The 18,096-nt window shown below is 42.4% G+C and overlaps 1 protein-coding gene and 2 long non-coding RNA genes across 3 annotated transcripts in view; 1 reads left to right on the top strand and 2 right to left on the bottom strand.

Annotated features, from left to right (window-relative positions):
- Window positions 1-18,096, top strand: part of LOC137153687 (sodium channel protein type 2 subunit alpha-like) — a 186,679-nt gene that overhangs the window by 86,555 nt on the left and 82,028 nt on the right. Inside the window, exon 15 of the mRNA XM_067549309.1 lies at window positions 3,255-3,493. Within this exon, the coding sequence (XP_067405410.1) occupies window positions 3,255-3,493 (239 nt within the window). The remainder of the gene's footprint in view (window positions 1-3,254; window positions 3,494-18,096) is intronic.
- LOC137153688 (uncharacterized) overlaps window positions 1-18,096 on the bottom strand; it is a 166,581-nt gene that overhangs the window by 16,122 nt on the left and 132,363 nt on the right. Inside the window, exons 3-4 of the long non-coding RNA XR_010919874.1 lie at window positions 2,492-2,587; window positions 1,561-1,692 (exon numbers count right to left, since the gene is read on the bottom strand). This is a non-coding gene — a long non-coding RNA (uncharacterized lncRNA). The remainder of the gene's footprint in view (window positions 1-1,560; window positions 1,693-2,491; window positions 2,588-18,096) is intronic.
- LOC137153689 (uncharacterized) lies at window positions 2,601-17,539 on the bottom strand. Its single transcript, XR_010919875.1, has 3 exons — window positions 17,493-17,539; window positions 6,036-6,134; window positions 2,601-2,719 (listed from the first exon to the last, which is right to left on the bottom strand). It is a non-coding gene; the product is annotated as an uncharacterized lncRNA (long non-coding RNA).

Raw genomic sequence — 18,096 nt, forward strand, 5'->3', positions numbered from 1 at the left:
AGGATCCATCAGTGATGACATTAGCACCAGTACCGACCTCCGTGCACATGGCACTAAAGGACCCCGCTGCCAGGTCCACATCTCTGACCCCATCGGTGCAAGCCACTCAGCACCAACAATCACCTCTGCTACTGATGCCATTCACACCACTGGATTTACGGTGCGCTATGGATCTCGGTGTCCAACGCAGTGGACTCGCCCCTACTGAGTACCAGCGCCCCAGTATCAAGTTCACCCAGAGTCCTGGACTCGCTGACATCTTCCTGCCGAGCATCTCCTTTCTCATCATCAGAGTCAGAAGGTGAGCGAGAGGATGTGGGCTCCCACCACTCTTCTCACCTGTCATATGGGACTCAATTTCACTATGGACATCAGGTGTATCATCCACCTGACCCACAACCTCCGAGGCTTGGTCAATCGTGGTACCAACCACAGTGGCCACACTGAGACCCTTGTCAGGCTCAGAGACTACATGCCTCTAGTGTGGCATATCAGCAAATAAGGAGACACTCTCCTTCAGTTGCAGCTTTGAGGACTTCTGAACCCCCAAACAGGCAGGGGAAGAGGGGGAAGCTGAGGTGGAGGAGGAAGTCACTCCTCAACCCAACTTCTCATCATCCTCATCAGATGAGACGGTGATGCCCCTTCCACCATTGATGGCTGATGATTTCAAATTATTCCAGGACCTGGTACAGAAGGTGGCAGTGGCCCTCCAAATATTACAGGAGATGACCGAGTCTCACCATAGGCTGCTGGATATTTTACATTTCTCCATCTCCTCCAGTGTGGCTCTCCCTATTAAAAGGCACTCCTGGACCCAGCCAAAGTCACATGGCAGACCCCTGTGTCTGTCCTGTCAACATGTAAGTGGGCAGAAAAAAAGTATTATGTGCCAGCAAAGGACACAGAATTCCTCTTTACCCACCCACCTCCCAATTCCATCATTGGGGATGCAGTTAACTCTTAAGGGCCTCCAGCACTAAATCCATCCTGTCTGACTGGGACTGGAAACATTTGGATCTGTTTGACAAGAAAGCATATCCATCAGCCACCCTCCAGTTCCATGTAGTGAAGTGCCAAGCCTTGTTGGCAAAGTATGACAACCAAAACTATACGAAAGTTGGTTCCTTTATTGAGCAGCTTCCTGACTCTCACAAGGACAAATTCAAGGTCATAATCAACGAGGGCCAACTGGTGGCTAAAACATCCCTGCAGTAAGCTCTAGATGGCAGCATGCTTGATTTCCATGGCCACTGTGATGAGATGGACTTTGTGGTTTCATTTATCTAGCTTCCCTAAAGAGGTCCAAACTTATGGTGGAGGACCTTCCTTTTGAAGGGACAAAGTTAATTGCCAAGAAGACCGATACATACTTCACACTTTTAAGGATTTTAGGGCAACTCTTCGTTCTCTTGGGATTTATACTCTGGCCTACAAGAGACAGTACAGCCTTCAGCCACCATTCAATCCCTGCTCATCACAATACCCTCAATAATCATGGTCCTACAAAACATATTCCGGCAATGAGAGACACCAATAGTAGACCTGTTCGCTGCATACCAGATCAAGCAATGTTCTCAGTATTGCTCCAGAGTGGGAATCAGACGTCACTCCATGGGGAACACTCTCCTCCTCCCATGGGACAAAGATCTTCGTTACGTCTTTCCCCCGTTCCTTCTAATTCTGAATGTCCTGTTGAAAGTGAAAAAAGAGAAAGCAAACATGGTACTGATTGCTCCCACCTGACCCACTATGTCCACCGAAGATTCTCCCAAACAGAGCAAGGGACACACACTCTATCCCAACCTGTGGATTCTGAGACACAAAGCCTGGCTCCTTCGTGGCTGCAGCACATAGAGACATTGTGCTCTGAAGAGGTGCAGGAGGTGTTATTACACAGTGGGAAAGGAGCTATTCATCATACCTACCTACAAAAATGGAAAAGATTTCAAACCTGGTGCCAGCCCAAAGGTGTCACTCCAAATCTAGCCACCCTACCAGTAGTCCTGAACTACCTCTTGCCTCTCAAGAAATCAGGTCTCTCTATTAGCTCGCTAAAGGTTCACCTAGCAGCAGTTATGACCTTCCACCAATAGGCAGGAGAATATTCAGTCTTTTCCCATCTCACCAAGAAGAGGTTTCTCAAAGGCATTACGAACCTCTTTACCCAACCTAGACTTCTTAATGGGATCTCAACCTAGTGCTAAAAGGACTGAGTAGACTGCCATTTGAACCCTTGGCAACTTGTTCACTAACTCACCTTTCAATGAGATGACATTCCTGATTGCCATTACATGGGCATCTGCACATACCTTTGCAGAATATTATGCCATCCTTGGGAACTCAGCTGCAGATGCCAGATTCGGTGCTATGGTGCTTTCATCTATAACAGACTCACTCCAAACCCTTGTCTCCAGGGTTGGGCACAGCTTGGGAGTCACTACAGTGGAACACCCATAGAGACTACTCGAAGAAGAAGACAGTTACTCACCTTGTGCAGTAACAATGGTTCTTTGATATGTGTGTCCATATGGGTGCTCCACGACCCACTCGTCTTCCCTCTACTTCGGAGTTCTTGTCATTGACGCTGCAATAGAGAAGGAATTGAGGAGGGTTCACCCTGGCTAGCTTTATGACAGGAAAGGAGCAGCACATGCGCAGGCTGAATGGACACTACCACCAAAGTTCTCCAATCAGCAGTGCAGGGATGCAGACACACCTACAATGGAGCACCCACAGGGAAACACATTTCGAAGAATCATCATTACTGCACAAGGTGAGTAACTTCATTTTCTTCAATTAAGATACATTTAAGCCTATTTCCTCTAGGTCCCTCTTCTTCTCCCCTCCCCCCCATTCCAACACTGCCTACACCTGCAACATTAATATCCTACTCAAAATCTAACAAGGTTTCTCCAACCTACCTCTTGAGCCCGTCACCATATTCTTGTTTCGAACATTGCAGCATCCCCAACATGTAGTATTGCTACTGTGCCATTGTTTCCCTGTTTTTAATATTTTCATTAACTGATTGGAATGACTCAATTCCTCATTCACTGTCTCATGGCAAGTCCTAAAAGATAAGCCTCAAAGTATACAAGGCTTAAAAATTTGTATTTAGTTTGCAAATTTCAACCCAACGTTTTCATTGACCTGTCCCCCACTTTTAAACCTTACATTGAGATACAAAAATAGAAAGAAGAATCAGTAAATATTTGTCTTCACTTTGGTTTTACACATTTCTCTTCCTCTAGAACTTGAAGAATCCAGGCAAAAATGCCCACCATGCTGGTATAAATTTGCCAACACTTTCCTGATCTGGGACTGTTGGGATCCTTGGTTAAAAGTAAAACATATTGTTAGTTCAATTGTAATGGATCCAATTGTTGAACTTGCTATTACCATCTGCATTGTTTTAAACACACTGTTTATGTCCATGGAATATTATCCAATGACTAATCACTTCCGCGATGTGCTTTCAATAGGAAACCTGGTAAGTCTGTCATACTGTATCATTTGATATATGAATATATTTCTGATGAAAGTAGAATTCATTTCTGATTTATTTTATCCTACAAAACAAATGTCAAAATATGATTATACTCTGAAAAGTGACTCTAAAATGGCATTTTTGGGGTGCATTATGTTTAAAAGTGTGATTTCCATATCATGCTTGCACGGGTTACAAGAAATAGCTGTTTGGTAGGATTTCAAAAACTTTTCACTTTCAGTGGCCCTTTTACTCCTAAGTCAGTTAGACATTTTTGAAAATCCCATGTGCCTGGGTGCGTGTGTGTGTTTGTCTATCTGTTCTGCCAGTCTATAACAGTGAGACAATTTGGCTGTGTCCCTTTAGGGGCTAGAGACATGGGGTCAGCCAACCCTAGTTACTAAGCAGGCACACTTCAGGGGGATCAAGTTATAAAAGAGCAGCAGAGAGCTCCGGAGAGAGAGCGCGAAACGACTACACAGCTGTTCTAGGCAGGGAGGCCTGAAAGAGTCTGAAAAAGCAGGCAAAATGCTGCAAAATTCTCCAGGCAGGGAGGCTTGAGAGTAGGGTGACCAGATGTCCTTATTTTATAGGGACAGTCCCAATATTTGGGCTTTTTCTTTTGTAGGCATCTATTATCCCCCACCCCATCCTGATTTTACACTTGCTATCTGGTCATCCTACTTGAGAGAGACCCTGAGCAAGCCTGGGGCCTTACAGATGAAAGGACTGTTGCTGGAACCAGAGACTTTTTGCTTTAAGACTTCCAAGTTTTGCCTGGCTTCTGAAGTAAGAGCCTGTAAACTGTTATTAAAATACTTTTCCAGAAGTTTTCATTAAAGAGCAGGCACAATGAAAAGCCATGTATTTGGCTTCTCTTTCATAGTGAACTCATTGTTATCTCACTGAGAAGGAAACAGGCTGGGTGCTGCAGAATGACCTCAGGCCACAAGAGGGTGCTCGGGAAGCAGCTGCCTGGCTACACAGCCCTACAAATTCAACCAGGGATCTGAATGACAGTTTGTGTTGTTTCTAGTTCTGGTGTGAATAAAGGTTCTGCAACTATTAACTATTAGAAATTAGTTAATGATTCCATGAATGATGCATATGGCAAAAGAGAACCGTAATTCATTCTCTCATAGTTCATAATTCATTCATTGTCTAACAGGAGTGAAAACTAGTCAGATTTGCTTTGCCTGTTAAAATAAGTAGATCTTACTGATCTTACAAGAGGCAGATCTGTTAAATAAAACGGTGTCCATGTTACGTAGTCCCTTTAAGAACATTGTCTGACATAACTTGAAGTATTTATTTGACTTTGACTTCTTGAAGAGGAAGAACTCATGGGCTATTCTAGTTCTACGTGCTATACTGTTGTTTTTGTTGCATTACTCACCTATATTTGATTTTTAGAGGAAATACTCTCATTTTTGTGTTCTATGTCTACTCAGTTTAAGAATCAATTTGGGGCAGCAAAATACCTGAAACTAAATTGCCATGTAGAACACACAGACCTGCTCTAATTTCTATTTGAATCTCGAATAGTTACTGTATTTATAAATTGTCACATGTTGAACATATACTGAATGTCAAACCTGTGAACCAAACCAGGCAAAGTACAGCTTTTCTCTTGCATTTGGAATCACAAATAAGTTTGTCATGGGTAGTCAGATTGATCCTTAAATATAGGGTAAGGATTACATTTGAGGAGAAGGAAAATATTGAGGGCTAACAGCTGTCCCAAATCCAGGTAAAATGTATCACAGATATCAGTAATTCATTGAATGAACCCACAAAAAATAACAGCTGAGTATGAATGATATAATTGTGCGATGTGCAAAAATAGGCATTTTATCCTTGCACTCAGCTAAAACTCAGCCACTTCAGATTTGCTTTGTGAGCGGTGTGCTTCTTTGCAAAAATAATTCCTATAGCACATAAATGTTCTAGATTTCTTCTGCCCATTACTTTTTTTAAAGGGATTTTTCATCCCTTGCTGCTAAAATAATAATATTTTGCGTTGCACTTGTATGTGTCAGATATTCTATAACTTCCTTTTGCTGGAGCCTGCTGCAATTTCACTATATTTAAAAAGATAGGGCTTGATGTTCTGAAATGCTGATCACTCTCAATTTTAACTGAACTGGAGTTGCAGATTCAGCACCTTCTAAAATTAGAACCCATAATTGTTAGCCATTTATTGCTTGGCTCTTTATTCTTCTGGAGATTTTAAGCTGACAGATCAGACTTTCTTCAGAATTTTAGTACTTTCACCTGTAGTTAGTATAGCCTGGTCTATAGTTTATGTAATAATTATAATGATTACTTGAAAATTCTCACTTATCACTGCAGGTAGATAGGACCTTGTCCCAAGGCCAGGGTCAGTATTATTAACTGATGTGCACCATTGCAAAACTCACAATATAGGAACTCCTCTTTATTTACAAATAGTTTATTAATACGTTTAGCAAAGTCACAGACACTCTAACTCAGTAAGGTAAATAGAGAGACTACAGAATGTACATCTGAACATTCATATACTCACACCATTCCTTGCAGGACAATCTGAAATGTTAGCCATTATCTTCCTTGTCACCAGTAATCATTCTGGCACCTCTCAAGGGCTGCATCTTTCTCTCTCGTACTGTCCACAGGGTGGGAGGCAAATTTTATAACATGTTATGCTGACATCACTATATATAATGCATATGCAGTAGTGGTTTTCCCCCTTTCCTTATTTGTATTTCCTCATTCTACTAATGTTGAGGTGTCCTTTTATAATTTAGTATATTAATACATGTAACTACAATTTCAGCTCATTATCAGATCAATCATCTGTTGGTTAAGAGGATTTCCGGTTATTAGTTCCATGTTCCTTGCGGTAGCACTTAGAATGTCCCAGTAACTTCTACCATTGAACAAGCTCTTCTTAGTACCCAAAATCTAAAAGTAATTGTTAATCTATGCCAAGGGTTAACTTAACCACACTGATGCTAATTTATGCTTTACTTAGTATCTTACAGGATACAGTCCTGTAGGTTTCTTGCTGAATATAATAAAAGCAGCTAAATATAATGAAGGCAAGCCAGTAAATATAATAGACAAGCTTGCATTGATCTTTCTTTTGTTCCGTAATGGATTTTTTAAACAATATCTTTTTTTAAACAATATCTTTTTCTCCGAGTGATTGTCCACATAGATTCCACTCTCTGTGTATATGCACCCCACACTATGAGATCAGATTCTTTTTGACTAGTAGTGTCCATGGAAGTTGCATGTATGCCCTACATGCCCTCACATTCCCCCATCTGAGGATATAAAAGGTGGAGTGGGCCCATCTGCCTCTTAGTACCTTCTGACCACACATGACGTAAGGCAATCGTTGGCAGTCTCTGCTTCACTTGTCGAGGAGGGACTTGGTAATTAGAAACATAGATAGCTGGGTTTGTGATGACCAGGAGAACTGCATGGTGACTTACCTGCTGGGTGCATAGGTTGCGGATCTCTCAAGACTTCTAGACAGACTTGTGTAGTGCTGGGGAGGAGCCGGTGGTCATGGTATATGGAGGGTACCAATGACAGAGGGAAGAATAGGAGTGAGCTCCTGGAGGCCAAATTTAGGCTGCTAGGTAAGAGATTGAAGTCCAGGATTTCCATGGTAGCATTCTCTGAAATGGCAGAGCCAGTCAGACATGCAGAACTGCACAGTCTCAATGTATGGGATGAGTTGATGGAGTATGGAGGAGGGGTGTAGATTTATTAGGAACTGGGGAACCTTTTGGGAACAGGATCCCTATACAGGAAGGATGGGCTCTACCTAAACCAAAGTGGAACTGGACTGCTGGCACGTAAAATTAAAAGGATCGTAGAGCAGCTTTTAAACTAAGGTCTGGAGGAAAGCCGTCTGCTGTGGAGGAGCACATGGTTTGGACAGAGACATCCCTTAGGGGAGGATCTATTAATGGATATTCTCTATATCCTAGTAAGGAGGAGAGGATGGAAGACAATAACATATGGGTAGGATCTGATAGAAACAGTCAAATGAAAAAAGAGTCCCATTCAATTACATCACATAATGGCAGACAGCTAAAAAGTGAAACATTTTTAAGTGCTTATATACAAATGCTAGAAGTCTAAATACTAAGATGGGTGAACTTGAGTGCCTCGTATTAAATGAGGATATTGATATAAGAGGCATCACTGAAACTTTGCAGAATGAGAATAATCAATGGGACAGAGTAATACCAGGATACAAAATATATTGGAAGGACAGAATAGGTCGTACTGGTGGGGAGTAGCACTATATGTGAAAAAAAGCATAGAGTCAAACAAAATAAAAATCTTAAATGAACCAAACTGTGCCATAGAATCTCTATGGATAGTAATTCCATGCTTGAATAATTAGAATGTGGCAGTAGGGATATACTACTGACCACATGACCAAGATATAGTGACTGAAATGCGATGGGAGATTAGAGAGGCTATAAAAATAAAAAAGTCAATAATAATGGGGGATTTCAATTATTCCCATATTGACTGGGTACATGTCTCCTCAGGACGGATGCAGAGAGAGTTTCTTGACACCTTAAATGACTGTTTTTTTGGAGCAGCTAGGGAGAGTCAATTCTTGATTTAGTTCTAAGTGGAGCACAGGATCTGGTCAAAGAGGTGAATATAGTTGGTAATAGCAACCATAACATAATAAAATTTAACATCCCTGTGTGTGGCGGGGGAACACTAAAGCAGCCCACCATTGTAGCATTTAATTTCAGAAAGGAGAACTACACAAAAATCAGGAATTTGGTTAAACAGAAATTAAAAGGTACAACGCCAAAAATGAAATCCCTACAAACTTCATGGAAACTTTTTAAAGACACCATAATAGAGACTCAATATAAATTTACACCTCAAATTAAAAAACATAGTAAGAAGATCAAAAAAGTGCTGCCGTGGCTAAACAACAAAGTAAAAGAAGTAGTTAGAGGCAAAAAGACATCCTTTAAAGAGTAAAAGTTAAATCCTATTGAGGAAAATAGAAAGGTTCATAAACTTTGGCAAGTGAAGTGTAAAAATATAATTAGGAAGGCCAAAAAAGAATTTGAAGAACAGCTAGCCAAAGACTCAGAGTAACAGCAACATTTTTTAGGGGCATCAGAAGCAGGAGGCCTGCTAAACAACCAATGGGGCTACTAAACGATGAAGATGCTAAAGGAGCACTCAGGGAAGATAAGATTATTGTGGAGAAACTAAATTAATTCTTTGCATCAGCCTTCCTGGCTGAAGATATGAGGGAGATTCCCAAACCTGAGCCATTCTTTTTAGGAGACAAATCTGAGGAATTGTCCCAGATTGAGGTGCCATTGAAAGAGGTTTTGGAATAAATTGATAAATGAAACAGTAATTTGTAACCAGGACCAGATGGTATCCACCCAAGAGTTCTGAAGGAACTCAAATGTGAAATTGCAGAACTACTAACTGTGGTGTATAACTATCATTTAAACCAGATTTTGTACCAGATGACTGGAGGATAGCTAACGTGATACCAATTTTTAAAAAAAGCCCCAGAAGTGATCCTGGCAATTAGAGGCTGGTAAGCCTAACTTCAGTACCAGGCAAATTGATTGAAACTATAGTAAAGAACAGAATTATCAGACACAGATGAATATAAGTTGTTGGGGAAGAATCAACATGGTTTTTGAAAGGGAAACCATGTCTCACCAATCTACTAGAATTCTTTGTTGGGGTCAACAAGCATGTGGACAAGGGTGATCCAGTGGATATAGTGTATTTAGATTTTCAGAAGGCCTATGCCAAAGTCCCTCACCAAGGCTCTTAAGCAAAGTAAGCTGTGATGGGATAAGAGGGACGGTCTTCTTTTGGATCAGTAACTGGTTAAAAGATAGGAAACAAAGGGTGGGAATAAATGATCAGTTTTCAGAAAGGAGAGGTAAATAGTGGTGTCCCACAGGGGTTTGTACTGGAACCAATACCATTCCACGTATTCATAAATGATCAGGAAAAAGGGGTAAGCAGTGAGGTGGCAAAGTTTGCAGATGACTCGAAATTACTCAAAATTGTTAAGTCCAAAGCAGACTGTGAAGAGTTCCCAAGGGATCTTGCAAAACTGAGTGAATGGGCAACAAAATGGCAGATGAAATTCACTGTTGATAAATTCAAAGTAATGCACATTGGAAAACATAATCTCAACTATACGTATAAAATTATGGGGTCTGAATTAGCTGTTACCACTCAAGAAAGAGTCATTGTGGATAGTTTTCTGAAAACATCCACTCGTCCAGAGGCAGTCAAAAAAGCTAACAATGTTGGGAATCATTAGGAAAGGGATAGACAAGAAGACAGAAAATATCATATAGCCTCTTTATAAATCCATGGTATGCTTACATCTTGAATACTGCATGCAGATCTGGTCACCCCCAACTCAAAAAAGATGCATTGGAATTGGAAGAGGTACAGAGAAGGGCAACAAAAATGATTAGGGGCATGGAAAAGCTTCTATATGAGCAGAGATTAATAAGACTGGGATTTTCAGCTTGAAATAGAGATGACTAAGGGGGTACATGACTGAGGTCTATAAAATCATCACTAGGGGGTCACCAAATTAAATTAATAGGCAGCAAGTTTAAAACAAACAAAAGGAAATATTTCTTCACACAACACACAGTCAACCTGTGGAACTGCTTGCCAGAGGATGTTGTGAAGGCCAAGGCTATAAGAGGGTTCAAAAAAGAACTAGATAAGTTCATGGAGGGTAGGACCATCAATGGCTGTTCGCCAGGATACGTGGGGATTGCTGTTTGCCAGAGATTGGGAATGTCCGATGGGATGGATCACTTGATGATTATCTGTTCTATTCATTCCCTCTGAAGCACCTGGCATTGGCCATTGTCGGAAGACAGGATAGGGGACTAGAAGGACCATTGGTCTGACCCTGTATGGCTGTTCTTATGTTCTTACGTGCACTGTGCCATTTATCTTGGTTTATTAGGATTTAGTGTAGTTAGCAGTCTGGTGGCCTATAAATATATATCATACCTAGCATACATTTTTTTTAGTTTAGGATCCCCTTAACCCATGCCTACCACCACCATACAAGGGTACTAAAATCCTATCAGAAGCAAGGTCACCAGGGTATGATGATGAAGTGCCTATCAAGAATGGACACTCTTGGTGCCTGATGTGTCATTCTTTCCCCATGTCATTCTTTCTCCAAGCACATCCAGAGAGCCAGGGAGGCAAGAAGTCTTGCTGCGGGAGAATTCGATGCAGACCTCCTCAGACTCCGGCAGGAGGGCATGTCCATGTGGGTCTGCTGGGTACATATATTGATTTAAACCACAGAGAACATCCAAACAGCATAATAACTTGTTATAAACTAGCCAGAGAGGATCCATTCAGTCATATTTAGAGCTCATTCCACTATGGTAGAGCCAGCATGCCTTGTTGGGGAATGTTTCCACATCTGAAATATGTAGAGCATCTCTGTGGAAATCAGTCCACACGTTTATCACTCACTATTACCTTGTACATGTTTTCAGACTGGGTGTCATATTGGATGAAATAGATTTTCTTATACCCACCTCCCAGCAAATAAACAACTGCTCGTTTGTCACTGAGAGTGGAATCCATGTCCGCTTATGCTCAAAGAAGATTGAATGGTTACTAACTGGTTCTTCAAAATGTATTGTCCACAAAGATTCCAACCTGCCTTTCTTCCCTGCTACTACAGAGCCCTACTTTTGAATTCTGGTTGGTGAAGGAACTAAGGGGTGGTTAGAGTCGGGGGCCAGGAGGGCAGAAGGATGGCCCCAGTGGACACTGCTGGTCAAAAAGAATCTGATCTTGTGTTCCTGGGACACATGCAGGCCAAGAGTGAATCTGTGTTAAACAACACATCTAAAGAATCACAGTTCTTTCTCAAGGGCTCTACAGATTCCCACTCTTGGGTACTGCACCACCAATGCTTAAGTTGTAATGAAAGAGGTGCCGGGGCTCAAGCAATTTTTTTACATTCATAACTGATGCAGCAAGCTCAGGGCACTGAAATGTCAAGCCTAGAGGTTCTGGCACAAATTAAACACTGTGCACCACTTTGTGATGCCTTGCAGTAGAAGCCTCTTCTGGCAGTGAAAGCTAGAGCGCTTTTGCACCCCACTCTTCCCCTGAATGTTCTGACCTCCTGAGGCCAAGGCCACATAGTGGGTGAGCATCCTCCCCACGTCAGTTTTTTCTAATCACCTTCCAGGAAGGATGCAAGCCCCTCTGGATCTCTTTGAAACCGAAGTCTTGTTTCTTCCAAGATAGTTGGTGTTCGCTTATAGTAAGTCAGCAAGTAGTTAGGGTACCTCTCCGATGAAACTGTATGATGAAAATGAAAAAGCTAAAAACGCCAAGGTTTAAGATTTGCGCTGCCCACCTGGCTGTGTTCTTGATATCAAATGACCAAATTCAGTGCCTGAAGTGTCTTTGGGAAGGCCACTCATCTTATGGATGTTTGGTTTGCCAGATCCTTACTCCTCAGAGCCCGCAAGGACAGGAAGACTCATCTGCAACTCTTCCTGCTTAAGGAGCCCCTCAAGATTGGGCCCTCTGGATCTGTTCATACTTTGGCTCCAGGGTCTAAAGAGTCATCCTTGGCCCTGGTGGCCTTTGTTTTGGTCAGCTGAAGGTTTCCAAGAAGCCACAGCCCCTATAGGGCCCGGACTCAGTTCCTGTAGCTCCCTCAATCAACCCTTCTGAGCCAATACATGTCCAAACTGAGGGTAGCATGGTCGGATCCAATTGCTCTGGTTCCAGGAGAAAAGTCAAGGACCAGTTCAGCTGCCCTCACCAGTGCTGTACCTCATGCCTCACAGCAATCTGACACTGACATAACCCTTGGGGCTGCAGGACCAGGGTCGGTTCTGGATCCTGGAGGATGGATGTAAGCAGTGCTTCTGAACTAGGGCCATCAGCGCCTTCAGTCTCATCCTGCAGTACCAAGGAAAAAGGAGAGGAGCAAAACAGTCAATGTTAGCAGTGTTGGTTCCCGCTCATCAGAGCTATTTGATCTGTTTGATTCTGATAGGGCTGCCATGGTTCTGAAGCAGAGATCTGTTCCACCTTCAGCATCAGTAGCTAAGGATCTGAGCCCATGAACTATGTGATGTCCAAATCTTCATCTCCACTGTTGTTTCCTGAACTGGTCTCTCTTTCATTTCCAGCTACTTCCTCAGTTTCAGAAAGTTCTATCACTATGGCTGTCCAAGCCACCTTTTGGCTGCAATGCATGCCTCAGATTTAAATGTAAAGCATACAGTACCTAAGAGGAAACGTGTCCTTGGTTCCAAGGGTGTCATCTTCGTTTCATGTTAGGAAGAAGAGACCAGATTCTATTGCTGCTTCTTCCCCAGAACACTTCTGGATCCCTCCTTCTAGGACTCCTAGGATTCCCAAAGAGCTGGATCCCTCCTTTGATATGTTGTTATCCCCAGTATGTACTTTTTTAGATCCAGACCTGGAACCTTTCAGGAGGAAGAGAGAGGAAGAATGCAGAGACCTGTAGCAAAGTTTAGACCATCCTTTTGATCCACCCCCATTGGCATGTTCCCAACCCCCAGTTGTTGGAGAGACTGTAAATCTGGGGTCTGGGGCCTTATTGGGAGCCACCTCAGGACCTCTTCAATTATCATCCACATGGATGGAGAGGTGACATTTCCCCTACAAAGAATCTGAAAGCTCAAAGATCCTCTGTTCTGACTCACCTAGATCAGCTGACAAAACAGATAGTGATTCCTGATGCTCTTTCTAATGAGAAGGACAAAGAAAGAGTTTGTCTTTTAACAGGAGCATTTAGAAACAGCCTTTAAGCCTGCCCTTTTACTGGATGAACATGTGGGGGTGGCTTCTGCCTCCTCTCCTTCCAAAAATGCTGTGCAGTTTCATGATTTGGTGGATCACATGGTGTCCACTCTGAATCTCCCTGAGGTACTGGTGAAAGAGACTTTCCACCTGGTATCTGATATCCTCAGTGCTACTGCCAAGAATAGGATATCACTCACCATCCTGGATGGTTTATTAAGCTGGCCAAATCTGTGTGGTCTAATCCTGCCTCTTGTCAACTCATCTCTAAGAAGGAGGACAAAATATACCAGCTATCTTTTGAAGGGTTCTCTTATTACCATATCCACCCAGTCCCCAATTCACTGGTAGTGGCTGCTGCCAGTGCAGGGCAAGATCTGGACAACCACATTCCACCCCAGGTGATAAAGAGGGGAAAGAGACTGATTCATTGGGGAGAGGCGTTTTCTCCTCCTCATTCCTTTGTATCGAAGTGGTCAATTATCAGGCAGTCATGCCCCATTATCAATTTCATCTATTGAGAAAAAATGTTGACTTTTTCCAGGACCTGCCTTAAATCAGGAGAAGGTCGTTCCAACATCATCTTACTAGAAGATCAGAATGTAGATAAACGTTCCCTCAGGTCTTCCTTTGGTGTTTTGGATTCTGCTACCAGGGCATTGGAATCAGCCATGACAGACAGGAGGCATGCGTGGCTTCTGTCCTTCTCTCTAACTATGGACTCCCGAAGTAAACTGAAAGATCACCCTTTTGAAAAGGAGAGTCTCTTTAGTGAAAATACTGACAATTTATTAGAAAAACTAAAAGAAACAAGATTAATGGCTCAATCTCTGGGGTTGGTCCCAGCTACTTGAACAAGGTCCTCTATTTTCCCTTTCCAATAACAGGGACAACACTACCCCCAGCCTTTTGTGTCCTACTCAGTCCAGTCACCAGATGCCAATAATATCAACCAACTGCAGACTAACAGAGCCATTATAGAAAGAGGCCTTTCAAACAAGAATCCAAACAGTCCGGTTCCTTGTCAGCACCCCATCCCAGTACGTCAAGCCTCACTTTTGATGAGATGATTGAGAGTCTAGGACAAGCCCTTTTCTACCCCTTCCTTCGGAGACAGGCTAGCCCACTTAATACATTGAAGCAGATTACCTCAGACCAATGGGTCTTGGAAATTGTGGAATTCGAAAGACTGCCTCCCTTTTCGGGGACCCCTCTTAAAAGGCTATTTTTCTTGCAGATATGGAGAAGTTGTTTTTGATAGGAATGGTTGAGAGATTCCCACTTATATGAGGGAGCGTTTTTGCTTCCAATATTTTGTGGTGCAAAAGATGTATGGGAGGATTTGGCTAATATTAGACTTGAGGAAATTGAACAAGAACATCTGGAGGTTTCCGTTCCATATGTGGACCCTGGCCTCCATAATTCTTTCGCTGTTTGTCCTGGATTGGCTCACGACCCTTGATCTAAGGGACATTTGATTCCATATTGCAATTTACCAACCTCATGAAAAGTTTCTTTGAATTGTGGTGGCTGGCCACCATTTCCAGAACTAGGTGCTCCCATTTGACCCCAATATGCTCCACCCCAATACACTCTGCTACTCCAGATGCAATTACCTGGTTTAACCATCTGAATGTAAAATTATAGTTTGTTGCTCTACATCTACATCAGCCATATGAAGAAGTCTGGATTGGGACAGTGTTCAGTTATTGAGCACCATGCATCAGATTATCAGTCTCTGGAGTGGTAGTCAAGCAAGACAAACATGCTCAAGTTTATGCAGTTCAATCATCTGGGTCCATCCTGGACAGTGACTTCAGGAGCCTCAAGCAATGGTTGGGGGCAAACTTGAATCACATAACAGTTTGAGGACATTGGTCTTCTAAGAAGGGACGTTGCACATCAACGGACTGGAATGAAGAGCTGTTCATCTGACTTTCATATCATTTCTCCTGCATCTGCAAGGAAAAGTTATGCAGTTAGTAACATACAATACATTGGTGGTGTATTATATTAATAGGCAGGGGACTGCTTGCTCCACCCCATTGTGCAGGGGCAGTAAATTTGTGGGATTTGTGCATCACCAAGATGTTTGTTCTGTAGCAATGCATTTGTCAGAGGAGAACAGCAGAGACAGATCAGATGCGCCAGTGGATCCTGAAGGATTAGTTGGTACAGATTGTATTTTCCAGGTGGGGTCGATTGTAGATCTGTTCGCAAGAAGATTCAACAAGAGTGTCTTTGTTTCTGTTCCAGAGCAGGTAGGGACAAGCTCTGTTGGATGCTTTTCTGCTGCACTCGGGGAGGGGTCTGATGTATTCTCTTCCTCCCTTTTTCTTGGTACAGTAGGTGATAAGGAAGATAGGCCAGGATACTCATTGCCCTGGCCTGGCCATTTCAACAGTTGTTTACAGTTCTTCAGTTATCTGAGAGAGTCTTTATGCCGCTCCCTCTGTCCCCAGATCTCCTCTCCCAGTTGAGGGGCAGGATTTTTCTCCACCACGCACGATCTCTTCACCTGTCATCATGAGCAATCAGACTGTGACTCTGTGTATGCTTGAGCAGTCGTGTTCTTCATCTGTGCAGAACATATTAGTTAACTCTAGAAAAAGGTCCACTAAAACTGCTACCATATAAAGTGGTCCAGATTTCAGGCATAGATGCCGAGGAAAACTCATTTTGTTTTATCAATTTTTATTCCGTGTATTCTGGATTACTTATTGTACTTAATCGAGAGTTGTCTAACTCCTCTTTAAAGGTCCATTTGACAGCCATCTCGGTGTATCATACTTTAGTTGATGGTAGATGACTGTTTATGCTTCGGTTAAAAAGTTTATGAAAGGTTTCTCAAATACGTATCCTCCTATTAGAGACTCTGCCCCTTCCTGGAACCTCAATTTGATTTTAACCACGGTGATAAAATCTCCATTCAAACCATCAGCTAAGTATTTTGTTTAATCATTTATCTATGAAAAAGACCTTCATCATTGACATGACATCAGCCAGTAAGGTGTACCCATGGCAGATCCACCTTTTACTACTTTTCTTAAGGACAAGGTAGTCCTTAGACCTGATCCTCGGTTCTTATTGAAGGTGGTATCTGATTTTCACATTAATCTGTCTATTAATTTATCATTTTTCCCCTGAGCCACATTCTAATAAAGGAGAATCTGTTCTGCATACATTGGATGCTTGAAGGGCTCTCATCTATTATTTGAGCAGAACTAAGAGTTTTCATAAAACGTCTAGACTGTCTGTCTGTTTCACATGCTAAGAATAACATGGGGCATACTGTTTTTTCCTGCACTGTTTCCCAGTGGAATAAGCTGAGTGTTACACACTAGCAAAAGGTCCTGTACCTGATTCAGTTTAATCCCATTCTACTAGAGCTGTGGATACTTCCTTCACTTGTCTGAGGCAGGTGCCAGTAGCTGATACCTGCCAATCTGCCCTCTGTACTTCAGTACACACCTTCGCCAAGTGCTGTGCTCTAGATTTGGCTTCTAGAGCAGATGATAGATTTGGCAAGGCAGTGCTTCGGCCTTTGTTCTGTTCTCGCCTAGGTTAGTCTCAGCATTGCTTATCAATTTTTTCCATAAGTGGAAATATGCAGAGCCAGTCAAAGAAGAAATGTATGTCACTTACCTGTAACTGGAATTCTTCAAGAGGTTCTGCATATTCACACTTCCTACTCGCCTTCCTATCTCTGTCAGAGACTTTGTTATTGTGTTCCTGGCTTTGCGGTGGAAGGAACTGAGGTGGGGAGGGCACTCTGTCCCCTATATACAGTACATTGTGATGCTGAGGAAAGGGGTGGGAGTGCAAAGACGCTCTAGCTGACGCTGATAAAAGGGTGCAGTATCCATCATCAGGAATATGAGAGTCATCTCAAAGAACTCCAGTTACAGGTAAGTACCCTTCATTTACTGTATAGTAAGTATCTAGTCTCTACAAATTGTGTTAGATTTGCAGAAGATTTCTACATCTGGCACTGCAGTGTAGTCCATAATAAGTAATTAAGAATTGTTGGGGTGAATTGGTGGGTAGCCAAGCAGATCTGTATCAAAATTTGTCCTCAAATAGATATTCAAACAAAATGTGGCCAGAATTCTCTTTGACTGAATAATTTTTCAAACATACCTACTCAGGCCAAATACTTGAGTCCTGCTCCCTCATATGGCCAATTCTTATAGTATTGCAGCCTGCACTGGAAAGAAGAAGAAAGTTGAAAAGTTGGCTCTGCTGCCTTTGAGCCTGCCAGTTTAACTTCATCTGTTGCTTCTCTTCTCCTCTCCTCATTACCTGCTCATATCACTCTTTCTCAATTTCTGTCCCTCTACAATCCAATATCAGACCCTCCCAATTAGCAGTGAACTCAAAAACTCTGAAAAAAATGAAGGTTTAATTTAACCCTGCAGACTTTAATGAAGGTTATTATTATAGAATCATAGAAGATTAGGGTTGGAAGAGACCTCAGGAGTTTCATTCAGTCCACCCCCCTGCTCAAAGCAGGACCAACCCTAACTAAATCATCCCAGCCAAGGCTTTGTCAAGCCGGGTCTTAAAAATTTCTGAGGCTGGAGATTCCATTACCTCCCTAAGCAACCCATTCCAGTGCTATATCACCCTCCTACTGAAAAACTTTTTCCTAATATCCAACCTAGACCTCCCCCACTGCAACTTGAGACCATTGCTCCTTGTTCTGTCATCTGCCATCACTGAGAACAGCCTAACTCCATCCTCTTTGG

The sequence above is a fragment of the Emydura macquarii genome, unplaced genomic scaffold (assembly GCF_026122565.2).
Source record: "Emydura macquarii macquarii isolate MOO-44397 ecotype Brisbane River unplaced genomic scaffold, CSIRO-AGI_Emac_v2 contig_1253, whole genome shotgun sequence".
In the NCBI taxonomy this organism is placed as follows: domain Eukaryota; kingdom Metazoa; phylum Chordata; order Testudines; family Chelidae; genus Emydura; species Emydura macquarii.